At 34.9% G+C, this 20,739-nt stretch overlaps 1 protein-coding gene across 3 annotated transcripts in view; it reads right to left on the bottom strand.

Moving 5' to 3' along the window:
* Positions 1-20,739, bottom strand: part of LOC133173786 (formin-J-like) — a 133,237-nt gene that overhangs the window by 4,701 nt on the left and 107,797 nt on the right. For 2 of the 3 annotated variants that reach the window (XM_061308824.1, XM_061308825.1), the window contains exons 11-21: positions 6,437-6,524; positions 4,348-5,106; positions 2,309-2,473; positions 2,053-2,138; positions 1,857-1,957; positions 1,605-1,675; positions 1,054-1,164; positions 807-877; positions 549-669; positions 296-460; positions 102-186 (exon numbers count right to left, since the gene is read on the bottom strand). In XM_061308824.1, the coding sequence (XP_061164808.1) occupies positions 102-186; positions 296-460; positions 549-669; positions 807-877; positions 1,054-1,164; positions 1,605-1,675; positions 1,857-1,957; positions 2,053-2,138; positions 2,309-2,473; positions 4,348-5,106; positions 6,437-6,524 (1,823 nt within the window). Of the gene's footprint in view, positions 1-101; positions 187-295; positions 461-548; positions 670-806; positions 878-1,053; positions 1,165-1,604; positions 1,676-1,856; positions 1,958-2,052; positions 2,139-2,308; positions 2,474-4,347; positions 5,107-6,436; positions 6,582-8,649; positions 8,684-11,031; positions 11,192-17,339; positions 17,456-20,739 lie in introns of all 3 variants that reach the window. The other variant, XM_061308826.1, reaches the window with a different exon arrangement.

Genomic DNA, 20,739 nt, shown 5'->3' with positions numbered 1-20,739 from the left:
TAACAGTAAAAATAATTATAATACCAAGTCAATTTCTATCTTGATAAGGAAATATATATTTCAGTATAAGGATTAAGTGAGAAATTTTGATAAACACTTACCTGTATTTTTCTTATTTCGTTCCTGCTGTTTTTGTTTCTCGCGCAATGCTGACTTTTCCTCATGTTTCTTCCTTTGTTTATTTTCCTGAACAATATAAAATGAGAAAAATTTACATCACTAGATTACATACCATGCAATCCAACATTGCAAAAAATATTTTAAAAATAATATTGTATATAGATCTGTACCATACCTCTATGGCCTTCTTAAATCGCTCGCAGAAAGTTTGCATCGTTCGGAAGGCCTCCTCCAGTTTGAACGTTTTAATATCTTCACAGAAGAAATCGGCTAGTTCGTGTCGAAGACTTTCAATATCTTTCAAGTCTTCCTGCAGGTCGTCGATTTCTGATTTTGCCTCCTGTTACAACAACAATAGAGAAACATTAAAGGATGAACAACAAAATTCAGCCGCATTGTCGGAGAAATATTGACAATAGAATCGTTACCTGTAAGAAATCAGAGATTTGGTCTCGGAATTCTTGGTTGACATTTCCCATTTGATCTGATAGATTCTTTAATTTGTTGGCAAGATTGTTGATGTCAGTGGTCAAGTTTTCCACGGAAGCTCTACAAACAAATATACATACATTATACGCATTTTTTCCCATTTCAGTTGTTTTTCCAGACAGTCGCTACTGACATTTTTTTTTAGATCTGTAACAATAGATCATGGATTGATGATTTGTTTTTATCGGCACACTTACACGGAAGCGTCTTTCAGGTATTTCATCTCTTCTGGAAAGTTTAAGCAGTTAGGATTCTTTTCTTCTGCTTGCTGTAAACAGATTTTTAAATACAAATTATCAAGTTTTCTCAAATATTTAGATTTGCCTCGTCATTCTTACTATTTTATTATATAAAACTATTGTTATATTTATTCAGATAATAATTGCGGAATTGAAGTGTTTTTTATAAATAAATTAAGCGCAAAACAAGGACACGTGATATTACCATGACAACATAATGCATGAGATTCATCCTTGGTTTATTGGCCCGTGTGTCTGTAAGTTTGATGAGGGACGAAAGTTTAAACCCAGCAGCATCCCCAATGCTGGAGTTGGCCTAAAAAAGTTCAATTTTTTTTCAAATGCATTCAGTCATAATTGAAAATATTTTTATCAAAGACAAAAACACATTTGAAGGCACATGTTTATTATTGATAATTCGAAATCCAAATCGCAATTTTAAAGGATTGCCGATGGACAATCTATGTCCTTCAGCCAATTTTCATTTGAGATTTTCCCCAAGTCTAATGTTAAAAAAATATGTTGTGGAAAGGAATTTACAAATAACAAGTTTTGAAATGCACACCTTTTGTTCAAGAATATGGGGTGATTTTTTTCCCAACATTCATATACAATAATCACAAAACTTTGATTTTATTGAAATAGGATTAACTCCGAAAAGGAGAAAGGAAAACATTTAGTAGAGGGGGGCTTAACTTTTTAGGACGACGAATTGACCGTGAGATGGGTGTTTGGAGTGTTAGTGTAACTGCTTACCGCGTTTAAATAATTCCCTGCCAACAAAACTAGATAAAGCACTTCATGTAGTTTGGTATTTCCTTTAATATCTAAATAAAAGAAGAAAAAATAAAAGGACACATTCTATAAGTGGTTAAGCAGGGTGAAACATGATAATTCTATACATGATGAATTGAATGCATTAGGCTAAGCGTCCACGATGCAGATTGATATCATTTTCCTTTAGAAATCTTCTTTTAATTCATGAAACTATAGTAATTGTAAATATACCTTTGGCGGCAAGGATTACAGCTTCTATTGCGGGGCGGATCCATTCCATATCGTTGGTGAACTCTTCCCTAATCAGCATACCTTCGATACGTATCCTATAGCTATCAATTAAATAAAAGTAAAAATTGCATTTCCCTGTTTATTTTACGATTAAAAAAAGGAAAAAGATAAATCAATCAAACACATTCACACTTACTGAGGAAGATCCATAAGGCACAGCAGGAATTTTTCGGCACTACCGAGCTTGTCTCGGTCACCTTCGTAACTTCGAAGTAGTTCAATCTATTTAAACATTAAACAATTTTTTAAAACAAACATAAATTTGTAAATTTTTATTTCATTCTTTACAAATTTACAAAACAGCAATTTATTTACAAAACAGCAATTTACATAATTAATGTGTAAAAAACGACTTTTAAATATTATCGTCTGATTAACACAATTAGTTTTACCTCGTCTGCGTACGGCATTATTTTCAAAAGTCCCCTGAGTTTCTCGGCACCAATTTTTTCACTCGGACCTTCTCGGAGAAGTTCTATAATTTCCTCGTTTGACATTCGGAACTGTTTTAGGGAGATATTGATATTCAGACTTCTCTTTCCTTCCAATAAGTTTATCTACAAAGAATGGAGTGTTTTATAAGTAAATAAAATATAATCAAACTTTCGCAAGAAAACAAAATGTCACTCGACAGGCTTTCTGATACATTGCGCGACAATGCGTCGCGTGCGTTTCACACTGAGGAATACATTGGGTCCCTGCGACGTCCCTAAGTAAATGAGTTATTTGTTGGTAAAACTGAGTTAGTAACTTTGTTTTTTCTTTAATCTAACACTTGAAAACGTGATGGATAGGAAACGTAGACTAATATGCCTGTGTATGTAGTTTGATTTTGCACAGTTCCTTCTTGGGTTCATTTAAGGGGGATATATATATGGAAAGATCTTGTTCTACAGACAAACCAAATGATGCTAGCGTTAAATCTTACGAGGGATTGAAACTATTCACAAATCAGGTATAAAATTAACAAATCAGGTCTGAAATCTCTGTCACAATATTTTTCCACTACTTAACCGCACAAAGGATCATTAAACAACTTCAGATTTTTGCTGACTTCATTAAGGAGCTGTTATATATTTGTAACCTTATTACCAAGTATATGTAAATTTGTGAAAATGTAACAGTTGTTACGTAGTTTACGTAAATAAAGCTATGATCATGCTGATTTTGACGTTGATTGTTTACAGGTATAATACACACGGTCAAACACAGGTGTGTTGTTATTTTCTTGACCATTACCTATGGGAGGGGTTATTGCGTGCGTCTTGACCAATCTATGAGACTAAATTTTAGACCAAAACATCAGCATAAAAAACAAAGGTTTATCATTGACATTAAAGTTAAATTATTATTCAATTTATCATCATCAATGTTATCAGTGGGCCCTGACAATAAAGCTATATTTCTTGTATTTGATACTCGAAAAATAAATATTTTTTACGTTGCCAAGCATTAAACTTTTCAAAAGATAATGGAATTATGATGATAGAAAAATCTGGTAGGATTTTTATAAAGTGCTTTATTTCAAAATTCAGGCATTTAATTTGTTTGCAGTATCCAACAGTTTTTGCCTTTTGCAAATAAATAAAACACGCGTTTCTACATATAGCGGCGGTTTTTTTCATATCCATGGTTTATGAATTCATTAACCAATAAAGGCAAACACAGAGTTATATAGCAATTAGCGTCGCTGACCGCTTATTTGCGATTCTCACTGAACCACACTTCTGAGCTTTTCAAGACGTATCCTAAAATTTGAACCAAAATATTGGACTGTGTTTTATAACTCAGGTGATTAAAGATAAGATATGCTAGTCGTCATTGGGGGTTAATGGCAAAAACAATAAAAACATGACAACGATTCAACAATTCGGTCGTATATTCATATACATATAATAGACAAAAAGTGTGTGTCGGTCGGTACACATAGTTCTCGGTCGAGCCAGCTTCCTTCGTCAGAGGGTGAGGGACAAATCCCGTTTCCAATGGTGACCTTACTGCAAAGAGACCTCCCCTCGAGTCGGGCTAAATACCCAGAACAATGCTAAGGATCCATGATAAGTAGATCAACTTTGATGTGATGATAACATAGTGATAAAGTTTTTTGATTAGAGGGCTACATGTGCTGTATTGTTTTTAAGGAATGTCATTGTCTTTGATAGCATCAGGGCTTTATCGCAAGTAAATTTTTGTTGCAATTTGTGCAGGTGACTAATTGTCAAATCTGTCAAGCTATCCATTGTAATTATCCCTATAACCTTGCTTACAATGCACGACACTCGATCATGACACACAAAATCCCTGCAGAGATCTTGTCATTCAACTACAAGGTTAAGCATATAAACCCGCGTTACCCCGTTTGAAATGAAACTTACTGATACAAGTGGAATATCAACGTAAAATGATATCCAGTTAAATTATCTTTCCCTACCTCTGTGAGTTCCCGCTTCCGTCTCTCTGAGAGATTTCCACCGACGACTTTTTCCGAGTTGTCAGGTGGAGCACTGATACTGAACAGATCCTCCATCTTATTAAAGTCCATTTCTTTCACATATCCATTAAATCGCTTCCCAACAGATTGCCAGATGTTGGGCTTTCCCGACATTACTTTACTGGCCGGAATTTTGCTCCATTGCAAAGTCCTCATTTTGGCTTTAGGTTTGGGTACATTTTGCTGAGGTAGTTTCGCCTGAGGCATAGCACTAGGAAATCGTGCACCTCCCAAAGGAGGGGGTGGAGGTATCCCAGCGGGACCTCCTGGTGGAGGAGGGGGTGGAGGTATACCAGGAGCCATGGGTGGGGGTGGTGGAGGTGGGGGCGCCATTCCTGGAGGCGGTGGTGGCGCTGGGGCAGGGGGTGGCGGAGGGGGAGGTGCGTCTTTGGTTGAAACACTTTCTGTTGAGGTAAGATCTGTTAGAGATACATTATTAGTCCGCCTTGGTGACATCACTCGTGCTCTTTCCCCATTGTGACAAGAACACGTGCATGGTCCATCGACAGATTTTTCCCGCTTTCGATGAGACGCCATCAATATTTTTTGCGCATCCTCTGTGGATTCTATTAATGTCGCTTTGCACACAAGTTTTTCGAGAGTTTGCCATATTAATTCACTATTGGAATCTGATGGGTCAATTTTCAGCATGTGCTGAAGTGTTGTCAGGAAACTCAGCTCCTGTGGAGAATCACCAATCTAAAAAAAAACAAGACAAAACAAAAAAATTTAAAAAAGTACAACTTGCAATTCAAGAATTATAATAATACTTTAAAAAAGGAAAATAGATGAACTTCGTCATTACCATCCGCGTGCTCATTGTAGCTGACATATCAGTCACATAATTCTTATTAACCAAAAACAACACTCTTATGGTGGTCTAATTAACCATAATCACAGATTAGTAATTGTCCATCGGTCAATCACATATTATTGTCAATCCAGGCTAGCTTATATGCCAAAGTGGATTAAACACAAAGTATTTTGTCCAAAGGAGTGTGGTAAATCCTCTCAATTTAAATTAATCTCTTTGTCTAAAGACTGCAGTTTGTATGATCGCAATAAACACAACCCTGCGTTTTCTCTCTGTCTCTATTTGGTCAGCACACGGTATGACTCGGCATAGTATACTTGTTTTTGTTTTGTCCTCTCAGACAGGTGTCCCCTTTGATGTTTTGTTTACATTATGTCTCATCGAGGTAACGTCTGTATCTTCGATAGCTGTATTAATTTTTTATCAGAAAATTTGAAGAAATCAAGCATTTGGTATATGTTCCCGGAAGAGAAATTACAAGCACTCCAGGTTTTAAACAAAAAGATCAACAGAAATGTCGAGATGAACAGATCAAATCGTTTGAAAAGAGTTGTTATAAGTCATTCTCTTTTTCAAATATTTGTCAGCGGGAAACACGCCAACATTCACACTGATCGCGCCAAGGGAAGTTAAACTAAACAACCAATGGCAAACTTCTAACAGTGCAAGACAAAAGAATGCAAACAATATGGCGTAACGTGATGGGTTCGTGTTAAAATGAAAGCACATTGTAATAATTAGTCTTACTAATCTGTTTGTAATTAAACGTCTGTCTTGTAATACTATTTGCTTCTCTGCCATTAAGCATACTAATTTTCGTGACACTAAGGCGACTCCCCCATGATTTTGTAAAAGTTTGAAGAAGGTGCTAGACAGATGGGTAAGAATTCAAACATCACACTGTTATCTAGAAACCATTATTGGCTAGTTATTAGTTCTTGTTCCTTAAAATGAACAGACACCTCTAATGCAGTATTAATAAAATAATATAATATCCACTTATGAGAGCTTCGCCGCATGTTCATCCATTAAAACGCATTTAAATTTTGTTTCAAGTGTGGATAATATTTATATATTTATTTCTGTCTTTTGGATTTTTTCCCCACATTGTGATGACACAGTGGCCCAAGCATGTTAATATGTCTTTGTTTATTTCTGTGATTTGTTTGTTTTTGTTTGTTTCTGTGATTTGTTTGTTTGTTTGTAGAGTCCCACCTGGTTGTATATAGCATGGAAGACATCTAGAGGGCTGTTTAGATCCACGCCCTTGGCCCCGGGCATTGCCTCCTCGTCCTCCTCGCGATGCTGATCGAACACATCTAGCTGCGTAAGCACACTTTCTTTTTGCTCTTCTTTCCGCCTACAGAACGAAACAAAATTTGTCAGCAGAGATGTTAGCAAACACGATTAACTGGAGAAGAACTAATGGAATAAACTAATAAGATTTTTATAGGGCGGCAGATCTTACTGTCAAGTGTACCATGCAGAAACAGTCATAATCACAAGCATCAAAAAAAAGCTTACAATTGTTATCAATCTGTCATTTCATAAGTGGGTGTCCTTTCTTTTCCTTGTACAAAGTTTCCCAGCGAAGTTTTGTTAACTTGATTGGGAATTTATGAATTAAGAACCATTAATCTTTGGAGCAGACAGGTAAACTAGTATCCCCGGATATCTGAGGATTAATTGTGCATGGAACAAATAACAATAGAATAAAATGTCTTTTTAAAAATGTTATCTATCATATTTGTCGAAGTGAATACTTTACATGTATTTGCCAATAAAACAACATATTACAGGTGTCTGAAGTAATTAGTTTTGGCTGCAGGTATCTCCTAAGATTTCAGTTTTGGAAAGGTCTAAATTTGAGTGCAAAATTGCTGACAGGTTGAATTTTAAAACACATTTAAATTACTAGTATTCTTGTTACATAGATGAACTAGCTTAGTCCATTACCCACATTTATATATCCCTTTGTTCGACTGATCACAGGAAATAACCTGAGTGAACAGAAGGAAAATATCTGTACAATATATATAATTCTGGATGTATTATGAAAAGTTGATGTAACGTGAACGCCTGACACCCTGTTTTATTCTCGTGGAGATTACGAGATAACACGGGGTTTTGCGCGATCTTCTTCTGGCCTGGTTAATACGCTACAGTTGCTCTAAAATCCTCGACAGATAATCTTCTCAAATATCAGAGGAGAAAAATATCGTCTAACACATGACAACAATCAGCAAATGTACTAGAGTCATACAAATAAATTACTTCGTTTTGCTTTTTCGTTCCCTTTCAGTCAAACGAATCTCAAAAATTTCTAACCTACAATAAAGATTAATATTTCTGTTGCGAAATTCATAATAAATTATGCTTAAAAATATAGATATATATCATAGATGCAGCAGACCCGTTATGATGACATATGATTAATCGTTTGTAAATTTATGATAAAAAGCAGTCATTCTGCACACGACTAGGATATTCTGCTATTTATATGCATTGATCGACATTCTACGCTCTGCATAATCCTGTCCTTGATAAAACTTCAAACCGTGCACAAGAACAGTCAGTAATACTAGTAGGTCCGACCTATACCTTATACCGTCATGGCGGTTTGGTATGGATAATCAATTTCGAGAAATAAACACTTTACACACCCTTCTTATTCATATCGGATTTCGTCCATTCATAACTTTCTGACTTTACCCTAAAAATCTGTCTATGATTTTTAAAGCACGGTAAATGATGCAGGTAAAGAGTTTTAAATAATGGCGTTCAAGGCCAGACTTGTCTCATAAAAAGAAATAGGAATCATATGATTTTGAAAATCATGACAGAAAAAATAGCTTCGGACAGCTATCCAGGGATCAATTCAATTCTATTTTAACCAAACCTATGTAAATATTGCCAAAAAGAGCTTTTGAGGACTGGTCAAAGGGAAAATAAACATTATTAAAAGCAGTCGAAAGGGAACCCTCCCACGACAAACAGTTAGTCACTTTCTAACCATAATGATCGCATACCTTGAAGGACATGTGTGAAACAGCTCAGATCGGTACCAAAGTAAACGTTCACTTAAATCCATTGATGACGTCATTGGATTTTTGCACAATTGAAATCTCTGGGCACATGATGAGAAACAACAGAGACAGTAGGGATGTGATTTGCAAAATCAGTCAAAAGTAGGAGCAAATCACTTTGCAGACGTCAATAACCATTTTATGTCATTAATAATTTGTCAGCACGAGATGCATTGCTTCATCCTAGCCGATGAGCAGACGTGTATATAGCTCTTCGGAATGCAAAATCATTGCATGTGGACGAATATGTTTTAGAATTACATAATTTTTAACACATACAACCTTTGCTCCATACAGAGGATAAATTAAGGAAATTTTTATAAATGCACAAATAAAACTTACCGTAATCTGTTTAAAATTTCTTGCAATCGTAAACCTGAAAATAAAATAAAAAAACGAAATGTATCTTTTATTATCATGTTTACAGCCTGTTCATTAAAGAGGAACTAAAATTGTTTGGAAACCAAACACATTTTACTTACTTTAAGGAAAAAATATCGAAAATTACAAACGTATGAAAAAAAATACCAAAACAAGTTAACTAATTTTTCACGGGACCATGAACCCATCGCCAAAAATGACAAGGCAAAAAAAAATCCTCCAATATTAGTAAGAAGGAGATTTGAATCTTATTTCCTGGTGTCATTAGAGGTTCTGTTTACCCCTCTAGCTTTCTCACATGCCAGAAGAAAGTGTTAACGAGGAAGAAATCAGAGAACAGCCAGACATTTTTATAACCCTGACAAGAGAACGTAAACCAAATGTTCGTGACAATGCCCCCTAATATGCAGTTCTGTGTTGGAGACAGAAAGCAAGCCACTGCACTAAAAAATCTATATATTTGTAATGAAAAAAAGGTTAAGGTTAAAAATTCCAATGTCTTCCATGGATTGCCGAAATTCCTGGTCAGATTACACCTGGGTGCTCTTGAAGTCGACAAACCTACTTCAGGTGTATGTAGTTAATTCTCTGATAAATGGATTAATATCATTGTGTTAATTTCATTTGGAAATGTTTTTCATTTGGTGGCATGTGTTGAAGTTGGTTTTAAATTAGCTTTAAACGCCAAAATTAATTGAATGTGTAAACCTGTTGAGATTAAAAAAGTGTAATGGTTTCTCACTCAATTAGCACACCTTTTCATTGAAACGATGCAACGAGAGCTCTTGGTCTTTCTGTTCACAAAGTTGTAGTTGAGAACTTCATTAAAGTTATTCAATAGAGAGATAAGGGTGATATCATGACCGTTAAATTAAACGACGACTTTACAATTAATAGAAGTGTGAGAAGTCACATTATGCAGTTAAAATGGTTACGAAGACGGAAAGTGGGGTGTACAGTAAGAAGCTGCTTAACCTATTGACGTTTGGTGCAGTGTTAAAGAAGTAGAAAAAGTATATACAACCCGATTGTTTATATAAACTGCAGGTAAGGGGGTCCTTGGAAAAAGCACGCTGAGTTGGATGACTCATGTCTTGCCCCTATCGGGTACACTATATGGTATTTTACAACAGTGTTTGCACCAAAGAGGACTCTTGGTGTTTAACAAGGTTCTCTTTGATGCAGACTAACGACCATGTGCATTTTTGGGGTTTCTTTGTAGAAAGAGTCCATTGTCTATGTTTCATTCTCTAAATGTCTTAAGTGCACCACAGTCGGGGCTATTCGTGTGTCCTCTGTTTTTTTTTTCTATTGGTTCTCGTCTTGGTATCTTGGGCGTAGCACCAGGACCTTTGACCCGCGTTGTTTTGACATGTGAGTGACAATGGAGAGATTTGTAGGCTTATATTACCATATTAAATTTTGTTTGGGTTTAATTGTTGCACTGCAATGGTTCTAAAGTGTAATCAAATTCTTAATTTCTTTTAAAAGCTCTTTAGATAATCTATACCAACACAAGAACAAAATGCTGACAATACAAAAAAACATACCTTAAACTTTACATAGTTTCTTAACTTATGTCTGTTTTGAAATTGTGCACTGATGATATTCATTGTTAAGACAAATTTCATGACTTCATTTTTAAATTACTCTGTTTGACAAATTCTTTTCAATGAAATGAATAAGTTGAATGGACTTCATTCATTTCTTCTTTTAGAATCCCATCCTAGTTCATGTATATCACTTTCTTTTGTGTTTAAGACATTTGATGCTAAACATTTATATGTGGTAATTAAAACACGCTTGAAGGGACCCCACAACTTAAATGTGTACTTTATTATCTTGGTACAATCCCTTTCCATTCAAAGCTTGACCCATATCAGTTACAGACAACCGTCATTCTCGCCCCATGGCGAGACTTGTTATTTTTTATCCCTCTTAAAGAAGAAAAACATGAAAACTCGTTTTAGGATTTCGAGAAAAAAAAATAATTCCCAATCGGTTCACCTATTACTTTTTTTGCTATCCTCTGAATGAAAAATTGAGATAGGGTCAAAATACACAAAGGGTTCTTATCGTATATTGCGGGAACTCCTCTAATACCAAAACCGATTAGCGTAAAAGGTCTATCAATCTTTGTGTTTTTAAAAGAAATCGGGACATTTGGATGTCAATAAATTGAAATGTAGGACAAGGTCCAGCTTTTTCTTTTCAGATATTGAACACTTTGAAATAAAGGCAGGGGGAGATTTTTACCAGAAGTCAGGCATTTTGGAATCACTTGACAAATGTTCTTTCATATGGCACATATTTGGAAAATGTCAACATTAAAAAGAGGCTCACCAAAAAATTCGTTCCTGATTCGCACACGATCTTGGATTTTGTCAGCGTATACAATTATACAGTTAATAAACTCCAGTAAAGTTGTTTGATATTCCACATTTTCTGTGCTGCGCAATTCATCAACTAATGCTGCAAACCGATATCTTTGTTTCTTGGCTTTCTGGAATGGAAAATGACATATTACTCTTAGAAAAGAAAAACAACTAAAATGTATGGCAAATATTGTAATAGGAAGTATTCTATTTTTATTATGTCTTCTCAAAGCATTGAATGATGAAGCAAAAGCATTTTAAGGCACACAAAAGGATGACTCAAAAATACAGAACAGATGGGCGTCTCATGTAAATTGTTTCTTTGTCAACAATCTGATTTACATGCACATAGAATTGAAAACATAAAAGTGAGAAAAATTATAAAAGTTTTAAAGTTGCGTGATACTGCTGATAAGTTCCATTGTGATATTGAAAGAGCAAGAGAACTCCGAACCCGATCTCTGCGCTTGACTTGCAACCCGGCCAGCTGTACTTTTATTGAAATACTTTTCATTTATTAAAACGAAAGCATTAAAGGAATGGTATCCAAAGGATTTAAGCCGGGTCAAATGCTTGCAACAAAATTATATCTGTTTCAGAAAACATAACAACAATGCTATTAAAGGACCATTTATGGCACAAAAGGCGGGAAGATATATACACGTAAGACGGCGAAACAATAAGAGACTGTATATATATTATTGTGCAGTGCCAATTGTCTTCGTTGTTAAACATGATCCTTTAATATTTGAAAAATGATATTCTTGAAGGTTTTTGGAAGGATTCCTATACATGTTACAATGATAATGTCGTTAAATGTGTCAGGTTTCGGGAGAGGCATGCGTGTCGGACTACAAAGTCTGTGAAGGACGGACAAATGAGTCCCATGCACTAACTGACTACTCCAATACAAGTCGACACCATTTCGCTGCACAAACTTTCTTGACCTATTTGCTCTCAAGAAGACATTCCAAAGCAGATGTAATAGAATTTTAATGTTTTAGAAATTATATTCATTCCCTATGCTAGAATTTCAATTTATCCTTAGATATGTCGAGCCTTCCATTAATTGAAATGGAAGCTAAATTCTAGTCTACTGTGAGGTTAAATAAAACCAGTTGTAACGTAACTGTTGAAAATAGGATTCAGTCAAAGTTATCTAGCTGTTCAAATTATGGATCTTATTGCAATACATACAAAAGACAATCGGGATCTTTGATAGGTAATCTTTCTCCTTTAACAGTTGGTTCCTAAAAAAGAGCTTCTAAAAGACAGCCAGGAACAATCGAATAAAACTATTCTATGTTTAATCATTGGGGTTGTTGTGGATAATGGTCAAAAGTACAATGGTTTTACGTAACATCAAGGTAAATATAGTCCAGCTATAGACGAGACTAACGTAATATATTTCTAAGCTCTCCATTAGACAAATATTTTGGTACTTGAACGAACCTTTTGTTGTTTACAAACAGTCAATAAAGACGGTTAAATAGTCGGTATAAGACAAACGTTTTCAATACATAAAACGGCATATTTCAAGTTAATGGTGTATTCTAAATCACCTGGAGATCTCGTGATTTGAAACAAGAAGACAATTACTTATTCTAAAGTTGTGATGCATTGTGTATTCCTAATTACATGTACTCATTAACATTTTTGAAATCTCTAACTTAAAAAAAATTTAATATATGACTTGTATTACTTCGTCTAAGTATTTGTTTATCACTGATTTTCCCATCAGTGTATAAAAAAAATTGGGTATTTTTAAAAGATGGGAAAATGTATTATCGGATTAAACATTTTTAAGGCGTCATGACTTCGTTTTAGGTCAAAAGGACCATAGAACCAATGATGAATTGTCCCTAAGCGTCAAATTCATGCTTGGCACACACAACAGCCCTTTGTAAGGGGACCAATTCGGTTTGTTTTAGGAAGCGTCCTCCAAATAAAATCTTAATATTAATTGTACACCCTTCCCTACTTCAATTTCTCAAAATAAAATTATTATAAAGTCAGCTTTCTCATTATCCCCTTCTTCCCAGACGTGTTTGAATGGTACTGCGAGTGTTTTGAAAGTATAGGAAATGGAATTGCCACAAAAATGCAAAGTTGAAATGAAAATTATGTTTGAATAGAATACATACTATACACTAGAACCATTGATCTCACCACATTTTTCGATGAGCTCTACAATTTATTTCATTAATGAATGCCATGGATTGTTAACAATCTTGAACAAATCCAAAAATCTTTACCCCAAATCAAGCAAGATTTGAGATCAAATGAACGACAATTCACCGTGTTTTACTCCTGTAAAAGTGTATTTTATGTAAAGAGTCAGGATTACACGGATATCGAGATAAAGTGTAGTAAGGTTGTAGGGGTCAACACAACTTTCTATGGCAAGCTTCTGTGATCGGGGATAAATATTAATGGTAAATACCTTCTAGAACTGCGATTACCCCAATATGTGCCGACATATTAGCACGATTTCCTTATCCAAGGCATAAACCAAGTTATCAGAGCCTCTTAGCTATTTCTATAACATGAAGGAAAATTTACACAAATTAACAAACACATCAGTAGAGGTAATACCCAAAATTTGAGAGCGGTTTTAATTCAAACAAAATTAAAATTTCGGAGGCACAAATCTTATCGCCCGACGTATACAGATAAACACTACAAAGCGTGGGATTTGGAATGACAAAGCAATGTATCAAGATACTCATAGAGTCCTAAGCCACTACATCCAAGTTAGCACCACCTCATACAATAGCTAGTAGTATCACAACCAATAGAATTACCCACAAAGAAAAGACAGCTATCTGATATCGTATGGATGAAATAGCAACGCAAAGTAATTCGGATGTTTGATTCATTATGGTCCAATTAACATACAAATGTGTGGGAATGACGGTGTTGTTTAGTCATTTAAAGGATGTTAAAACATAATCGCGTTTTCTCACCTTTTTTCTGGTTTTAACAAAACATAAAATTCTAATTTTTAACAGTGGGAATATTTACTGTGACTAAAGTAGGTCCTAAGAGTCCTTAAGCTATGGTTTATCTAGGAAATGCAGGCCATGGTTTGCTTGTAGCAATTTGTGTGATAAAAGAAGATCATAGAGGCTTTCTGTAAGTGAAAAGTTTATAAAAGGACCCATATTTGCAAAATCCACTGCGGTTTAAACGGTTACTTGGTCCAAATGACTTTTCCTTAGGGGAAGCACTGGTTTCCTATGTTAGAATACTGCAATACAAAACCCACTACACACGAACCTTTTTAACTTTTAACATTAATTAAAGTTGTTTCCAAGTCAAATGCTCGTCTGAAGCTTGTCAGTTATATTGGTAATCAATCAATAATTGAACATATGCAGCAAATATATAGGGCCCCGATGTTTAACTAGTGATAGTATCTTCCTGGAACAACAAGTGACGTCACAACAGACGCCACTTGAAGGTTGTTTTCTTTTGCAGCAGACAGCAGTTTGGACTCGAATGTTGTCTGCAGGAGAAAAAGTTCTGTCCATATCTCATCAAACTAGCCAATGACATTTAATTTTCTTTTATAAATAATTTTAATTGCATAATGATATCATTATCACTGTATAGTGACCTTAAAAATGCTCTCATGGGGCGACCTTCTGTTTGAATAAAAACGTGGGTTTTTTTCTCGTTGCATGCAACTCATTCGTTTAAAACTTGTTTACATGAAGTTTTCGTCTTAAATATCTTATCATTCATCTTCTATGCTGCATATGTTCAGAGGAATAGAATAAAAATGAGAATGCAAATTAGTATGTTAATTGTTCATGTTTTTCATAAACCGTAAAACATGTATCCACAGATCATAAACCGGTTTGGTTGCGCATAAAAAATGCAGTCAATATGGAGGAATTCGAAACCGGTTCATGAATAATCCCAAATTTCGTTTTGTATATTTATCCTGTTGATGTCATGGTAGCTGCATTTCAAAATGAAGATTAAAATTTAGAAAACTTTCAAAGGGGTTAATCTGCACAATATCAAAGGAGTGAATTGAGACATTTTGAAACAAATTGAAACACATCCGACTGGACGAAGATCTACCAAAACGCTCTGAAAACGGAGTCTATTCATAAAGTGCAAAATTGTTTTAAAAAACAATAAGAAGAATTCTCTTATATATTTGATATTACACGCTATATTGCATTTTGGGAACATTACTTATCAGTGTAGGTTGAAAGTATCTCCTCAGGCGCGCCTCATTAGATATTCAAATCATATGGAAGAATACTTTTTGACATAACGTTGTGTCAAAAAAAGTCCACTTAAACAGGTTAGCGAGACCAAATTTGAATTTCTAATGCCAAAGCATTTCTTTTTTCTTATGTTCAAAATATGCAGCACTAAAACAAAACCTGAACCACATCGCCGTTGGCTACGAAATTATTCTGGAATGTTGCAATTTCACAAAGCTTTCCTTGTTTCTAATTTACAGATAGGTATTAGATAAAGTGAGGTTTAAATGTGATTTCTTAATTTGCAGAAGGATATGTAAACAATTATTCAATAAATAAGATTTAATATTGACACAACAGAATTATCATCACACCAGGACATCAATGTTAACTTCTGACGTCATTGCAAAAACCATTAACCTCTTTTTGAAAAACGAACATAAGCCATGTCCTTCTCTGTTACCCATAACCAAACCTCGCGTGCATATCAGGGCGAGATTTTGCGAGATAGCTTTTTTGTATCTCAGCTTTATCTCTTCTCCATACAAATAAAATCTACCCGCCAGGAGGTCTTAAAGCTAAATAAATATCAAGGGTTTTTTTTTTCGAAATATGGGTAAAAGACAATTGAAACCTGGCATGAAAAAATAGTAATGGAAACTTTATCCGTAAAACTGATAAAATTGTCTTTATTTATATATAACTGCATAAATTTACGTGTATGCATGATCATGAAAAAAGTTAACCTACACCAAATTTTGTCGGCATTTGCGTCCGAGGTAGTCAATCAACAGTTATCTCTTATTAGGAATTTCAATTAAATCTGAGGGACAAAGTTAGACATCTCCTTATGGTAGTTGGTACCATACGTCTTTATGACCTCCGCCTATTAAAGAGTTCCAACATGAAGATGGCCTTCTAGAAAGTAATCCTGGAAACGATTTCCCTCACTTTGATGTGGTATAAATATATGTTTACGTTTGCCAGGGAAATCCCAGTCCTTCAGCCTAATAACCACACTGGTTGTTGGCTATAATCTTCTAGTTTACGCCATGTTTATATATTCACTTAGAGTATTGATAAGATACACAAATAGAGTGAATGTCGATATTTGAATATTGTACGTTGTGTTGTAATGGTATTTACCGATCACAACGAGAAATGTAGACCGAGAAACAGAGCAAACATGTCGTTCATCATTCTGCTACTGAGAATAACCGACGTGCAGATGTGGTTTTTGACGTCATAAAGCAGCAAAAGGGTCGCGAACAAGTGTTTTAGCAACCAGAACAAGTGTTAGCTGCTTTATGTACAAGATTGTGTACATACCACCACAATGCCAATAGGTCGAAAGCGACAACTCATTTGCTAATAACTTGAATGTAAATACACTATTTTGAATTTAAAAAATCTCGAGAAACGTGCCTCATACTAATTACTGGGGTTGTTAGTGTGTTTTGCTAAAAATATGTTGCTGGACTCCAGTTGTGAGGTTGCTATCTTCTCAAATTTAAGGTTTAGTGTCTATCGAAGAAAATCATGTAAGAAACATGATTTCTATCATATATCTTCATATGTTTCTTTAACCGTAATTCGAACAACGGTTTTTCTCGTTAATTTTTTTTAAGAAACCAAACCAATTTCCATAAAATGACTTAAATATATGAATTTTAATAGTGTCCCATCTTATTAGCTGATGTAGAATATGATGACAACTGAAAGTGCAAAGTCTAAAACATTAAACTGGAGACATGAAGATGTCTAGCCTATACAATATGAAATTAAACAGCCGATTCAAAATCATTTACCTACTACATTACCATAGTCGCCAAAAACTAAAACCAATTACCAGAGTGTGAAAATGAAGTAAAAACTTGCTATTCTATCATTCTGTGGGACAAATGAACTGGAACTAAAGTTGGTTTAAGATTGCAGATACTTTTATTTTCACAGCTAAAAAGTTATTTAAAGATTTACTACCGACATGCAATGGTTTAAACACGAAATGTTAAGGTACCTTGTACTTGTAAATGTACTTCTGAATAATACTTACTCTGTAATGTTCTAAAGCGTCTAGGGTACAGGCGTAGCCATCTTTGGAGTAGACACATAGAGCCGAGAGAAGTTCCAAAATCTGCTTCTTGACCGTGTCATTGTCTGTGCCTAAAGCTAAAATATAATGGAGTCATTAAGTACACTTTCGAGATGCAAAGTACTAAATCAACATTTCAAGTTGAAAACCAATGTTTTAAAGTTTTATTTTGTTTTTGTTTTGTTTGTTTGTTTGTTTTGTTTGTTTATTTGTTTGTTGTTGTTTTTTTGTTTTGTTTTTTTTTGGGGGGGGGGGGGTCTAACTTACTGTACATTACATAAGTGAGTAGCAATGACAGGCTTATGTTAGACCTGCTGAAGACCACAGACAATACTAATTATTTTTATTGTTTAAATTTTGATTTATATACTCTCTCCTTGCATGAAATATCGGATAATGTGTAAGCATAGCCTAAACAAAGAAAACTTGCTTATCATAGGTTAATCCTTCTTTGATACGGTGTACTTTTTGCTTCGACGTGGGACGTCTGATAACCATCCAATAATCAGAACATTCACATATTTATAGCTCAACTATTTTCTTACTTAACTTTTAAATGATTCGTTGAGTTGACTTAGATGAAAACTTAAATAAACGCGACCTTTCATTGCGCATCTGACACCAGCCGATGTTGCTAGGTCTTTGTTATATCCTTCGCTAACAGACGATTCTTACACGCCGATCTTCTGCTGTCCCCGCCTCGCGCCAAATGCATGCAGTTGAACAGGGTCCAGATCTCTTCATAATTTATGGTACAGGAAAATGACATCCCGAGGACATAGTTAATATGTGGATGAAGGAAAGATTTATGTGTCTCGGACAAGTTCATACTACAACAATACAAAGTAATTTTGTATGTGGTTTACACAGGGAGATATTTTAATCCCACTCTTATTAATGCTTATCTTTTTTAATTTATCCAAACACTTATCAAATCATAAAAGTTGATGAGGCAGAAAATCTGAGACTGGTCAAAAAAGCATCAAAGGTATTTAGGGTTTATCATTCTAAAGGTTATAGGGAAAAGATTTACGAGGGAAATATTTGATTGAGACCACTGATTTGAAAAGTACAATTTACGGCTTAATAAACTCATGTTTAGGCATGTGAACTGATGGATTTATTTCATTTTATTTTAATATATCTAAATATAGAAAAACCAATCTTAGGTTTTAACGCTTTCCAAGTACACACGACTTGATCTAAAAATATGCATATCTCTGCTGTATGCATGAATTTGTCTAAACTCTCGACCTTTTGTGTGTTTCATAAATATTTCTGATATAAATTTGTCATATTTTGTTTTAGACAAAGATGGACATTTTAATGTGAGTCATCACTGAATTACAGATAGGGCCCGGTTTTGCTGTTGGGAAAGACTTCTGACTCCAGCTTCTTACTGAAGCGAGGTAAAATTCGACGAACTTTCATCACGAGTAAGTCTGGTGATTTTGAGTCTACATTTGTCCGTTTAAAGATTTTTCTACTTTACCGTTCAGACCCAAGTCCCCTCAAATAAATCATTCTTTGTATATAAGCTCAAGCTTCAAACCTTGGTATTTTTAAAATACGGAACTTTTCATTTATAAAGTGAACCGTAGGGATATATTACAATGTTAAATCTAGTGTCAGAGCATGCAAATATCAACCTTGAAAGAAGGACGTCTATGTATTTGGATATGGTATCGGATAACCATGAATAACTGCATTGTGAAAAGATGGTTTTAAAATTAAAGAAATATAGCGTTTATATTGCAACATTTAGCGCAATCTTCTCTGAAGTTGGGTTTCATTCATAAACTTCAATTAAGGTCATTTTAAGGTGACACTCTTTTCCGCTGAAATTATTCGAGGCACAAACATGAAACACAATTCATAAAACATGACCCCAGGGGCAAATACCGTTTGTTTTGTACGTATTTAAGCATCTTAGATGAAATACAATGATACGGTCATTATTCAAATAAAATGCAATACACTGCAAACTTTGCCATCGGTCAGTGATATGCCGTGAAGCGGGCAGATACAAATTCGTGCTTCCCTGGTTCAGACTGCTATAACAAAAATGACTCATGTTTGATGTGTATACTTGTTTTGTTGCTTATCTGCTCCACAAATAAGGAGTTTGTTTAATGCCTTCAGACAAACAATACACACGCCCAGTAATAGCAACACACTTTCTTTTCTTAGTGATAGTCGTTTTCTTTTGGAATGTCCAAGAAGATTTTATTCGTATTAAGTCCAGACGACACCATTATCCGGGAATTAAACTCCATCATCCGGGAATTTGACCTCTTTCAGCTCTGACAAAGTTCAGAATTATTATGTTTATGGCCAAAATGCTGTTGCATTTTAATGATGTATAAAAATCGCCATTCTTGCCAAGTCCATTCAAAAGGTTGTAATTGAATATTTAAAGTAATTCGTCAGTGGTTAATCTTACTGCTGCACGTTGTAAATGAACGTGGCTCAGATCCTTGGATTCAAACAAGGAGACAATTTAATGTAAAAAGAAGCCATATGATGAAATAAAATTGACTTCTTTGATGTGCGAACAATTGTCATTTACGAGTTAAGCGACCTTGGAAATGGCCTTTACTCGTTTGTGAAGCATATTTTACATAGAAAGCAAAATAAGGCGAGTCTGATTAGTTATAAAATGGTCAATGATCCTTTACCAAAAAGTACAACAATGCTAATTATTTTGTTTATTTCTCGTCGACAATAAAGTTCAAAATGTGAAATAAGCAGGTGATTCTATCTAGGATAATGAGGGTATACTGGACAGTTTTGTCCTCCATATTAAATACACTTCCATGTGGGAAAAGGATAAAGTAGAGCATGCGTAAAAAAACACACTTTTGAAACCAATGACATGTTGCCTTTCCAAGTATATTGTGGCCTCCACAAACAGTGACTTGATGGCCCTTCCCCTGGTCTTTGCTTCCTTAGTTTTATGTGCTATCAATTTCCACTTCTGACAACAGTAACGGCACATGTGCTAATCCAAAATTTTAATACCAAACCCCTTTCAATTTGATTCACGTTTCGTCAGTTCTGACCAAACATGGTCCCGACTTTGAGAGGTTATTTGGTGGAGGAAGGCCGGCCACCAACCCTGGGGTTGAACAGAGCAATTAAATTGACACGTCGATGAAGGTAACGTAGCTTTCACCTGTCTTGTAAAAAAGCAAAACTTTACAATGAAAACTACAATATTTAGAACAGCAATTATTAATGTCTAACAATTTTTTTTAGAGAGCTTGTTATGAAAATATCTAAACGTATTGGTAATCTGTCAGGTTTGAACTTAAATCATTCGTGACCTCCCTCCCCTTCCTTTTGAGCATAAGAAGTAAAA

This window comes from Saccostrea echinata, unplaced genomic scaffold, assembly GCF_033153115.1.
Source record: "Saccostrea echinata isolate AGI-Se365-2 ecotype Australia unplaced genomic scaffold, CSIRO_AGI_Sech_v1 ptg000056l, whole genome shotgun sequence".
In the NCBI taxonomy this organism is placed as follows: Eukaryota; Metazoa; Mollusca; class Bivalvia; order Ostreida; family Ostreidae; genus Saccostrea; species Saccostrea echinata.
The sequence above is the reverse complement of the archived record's forward strand: the minus strand, read 5'-3'. Positions and strand labels throughout refer to the sequence as shown.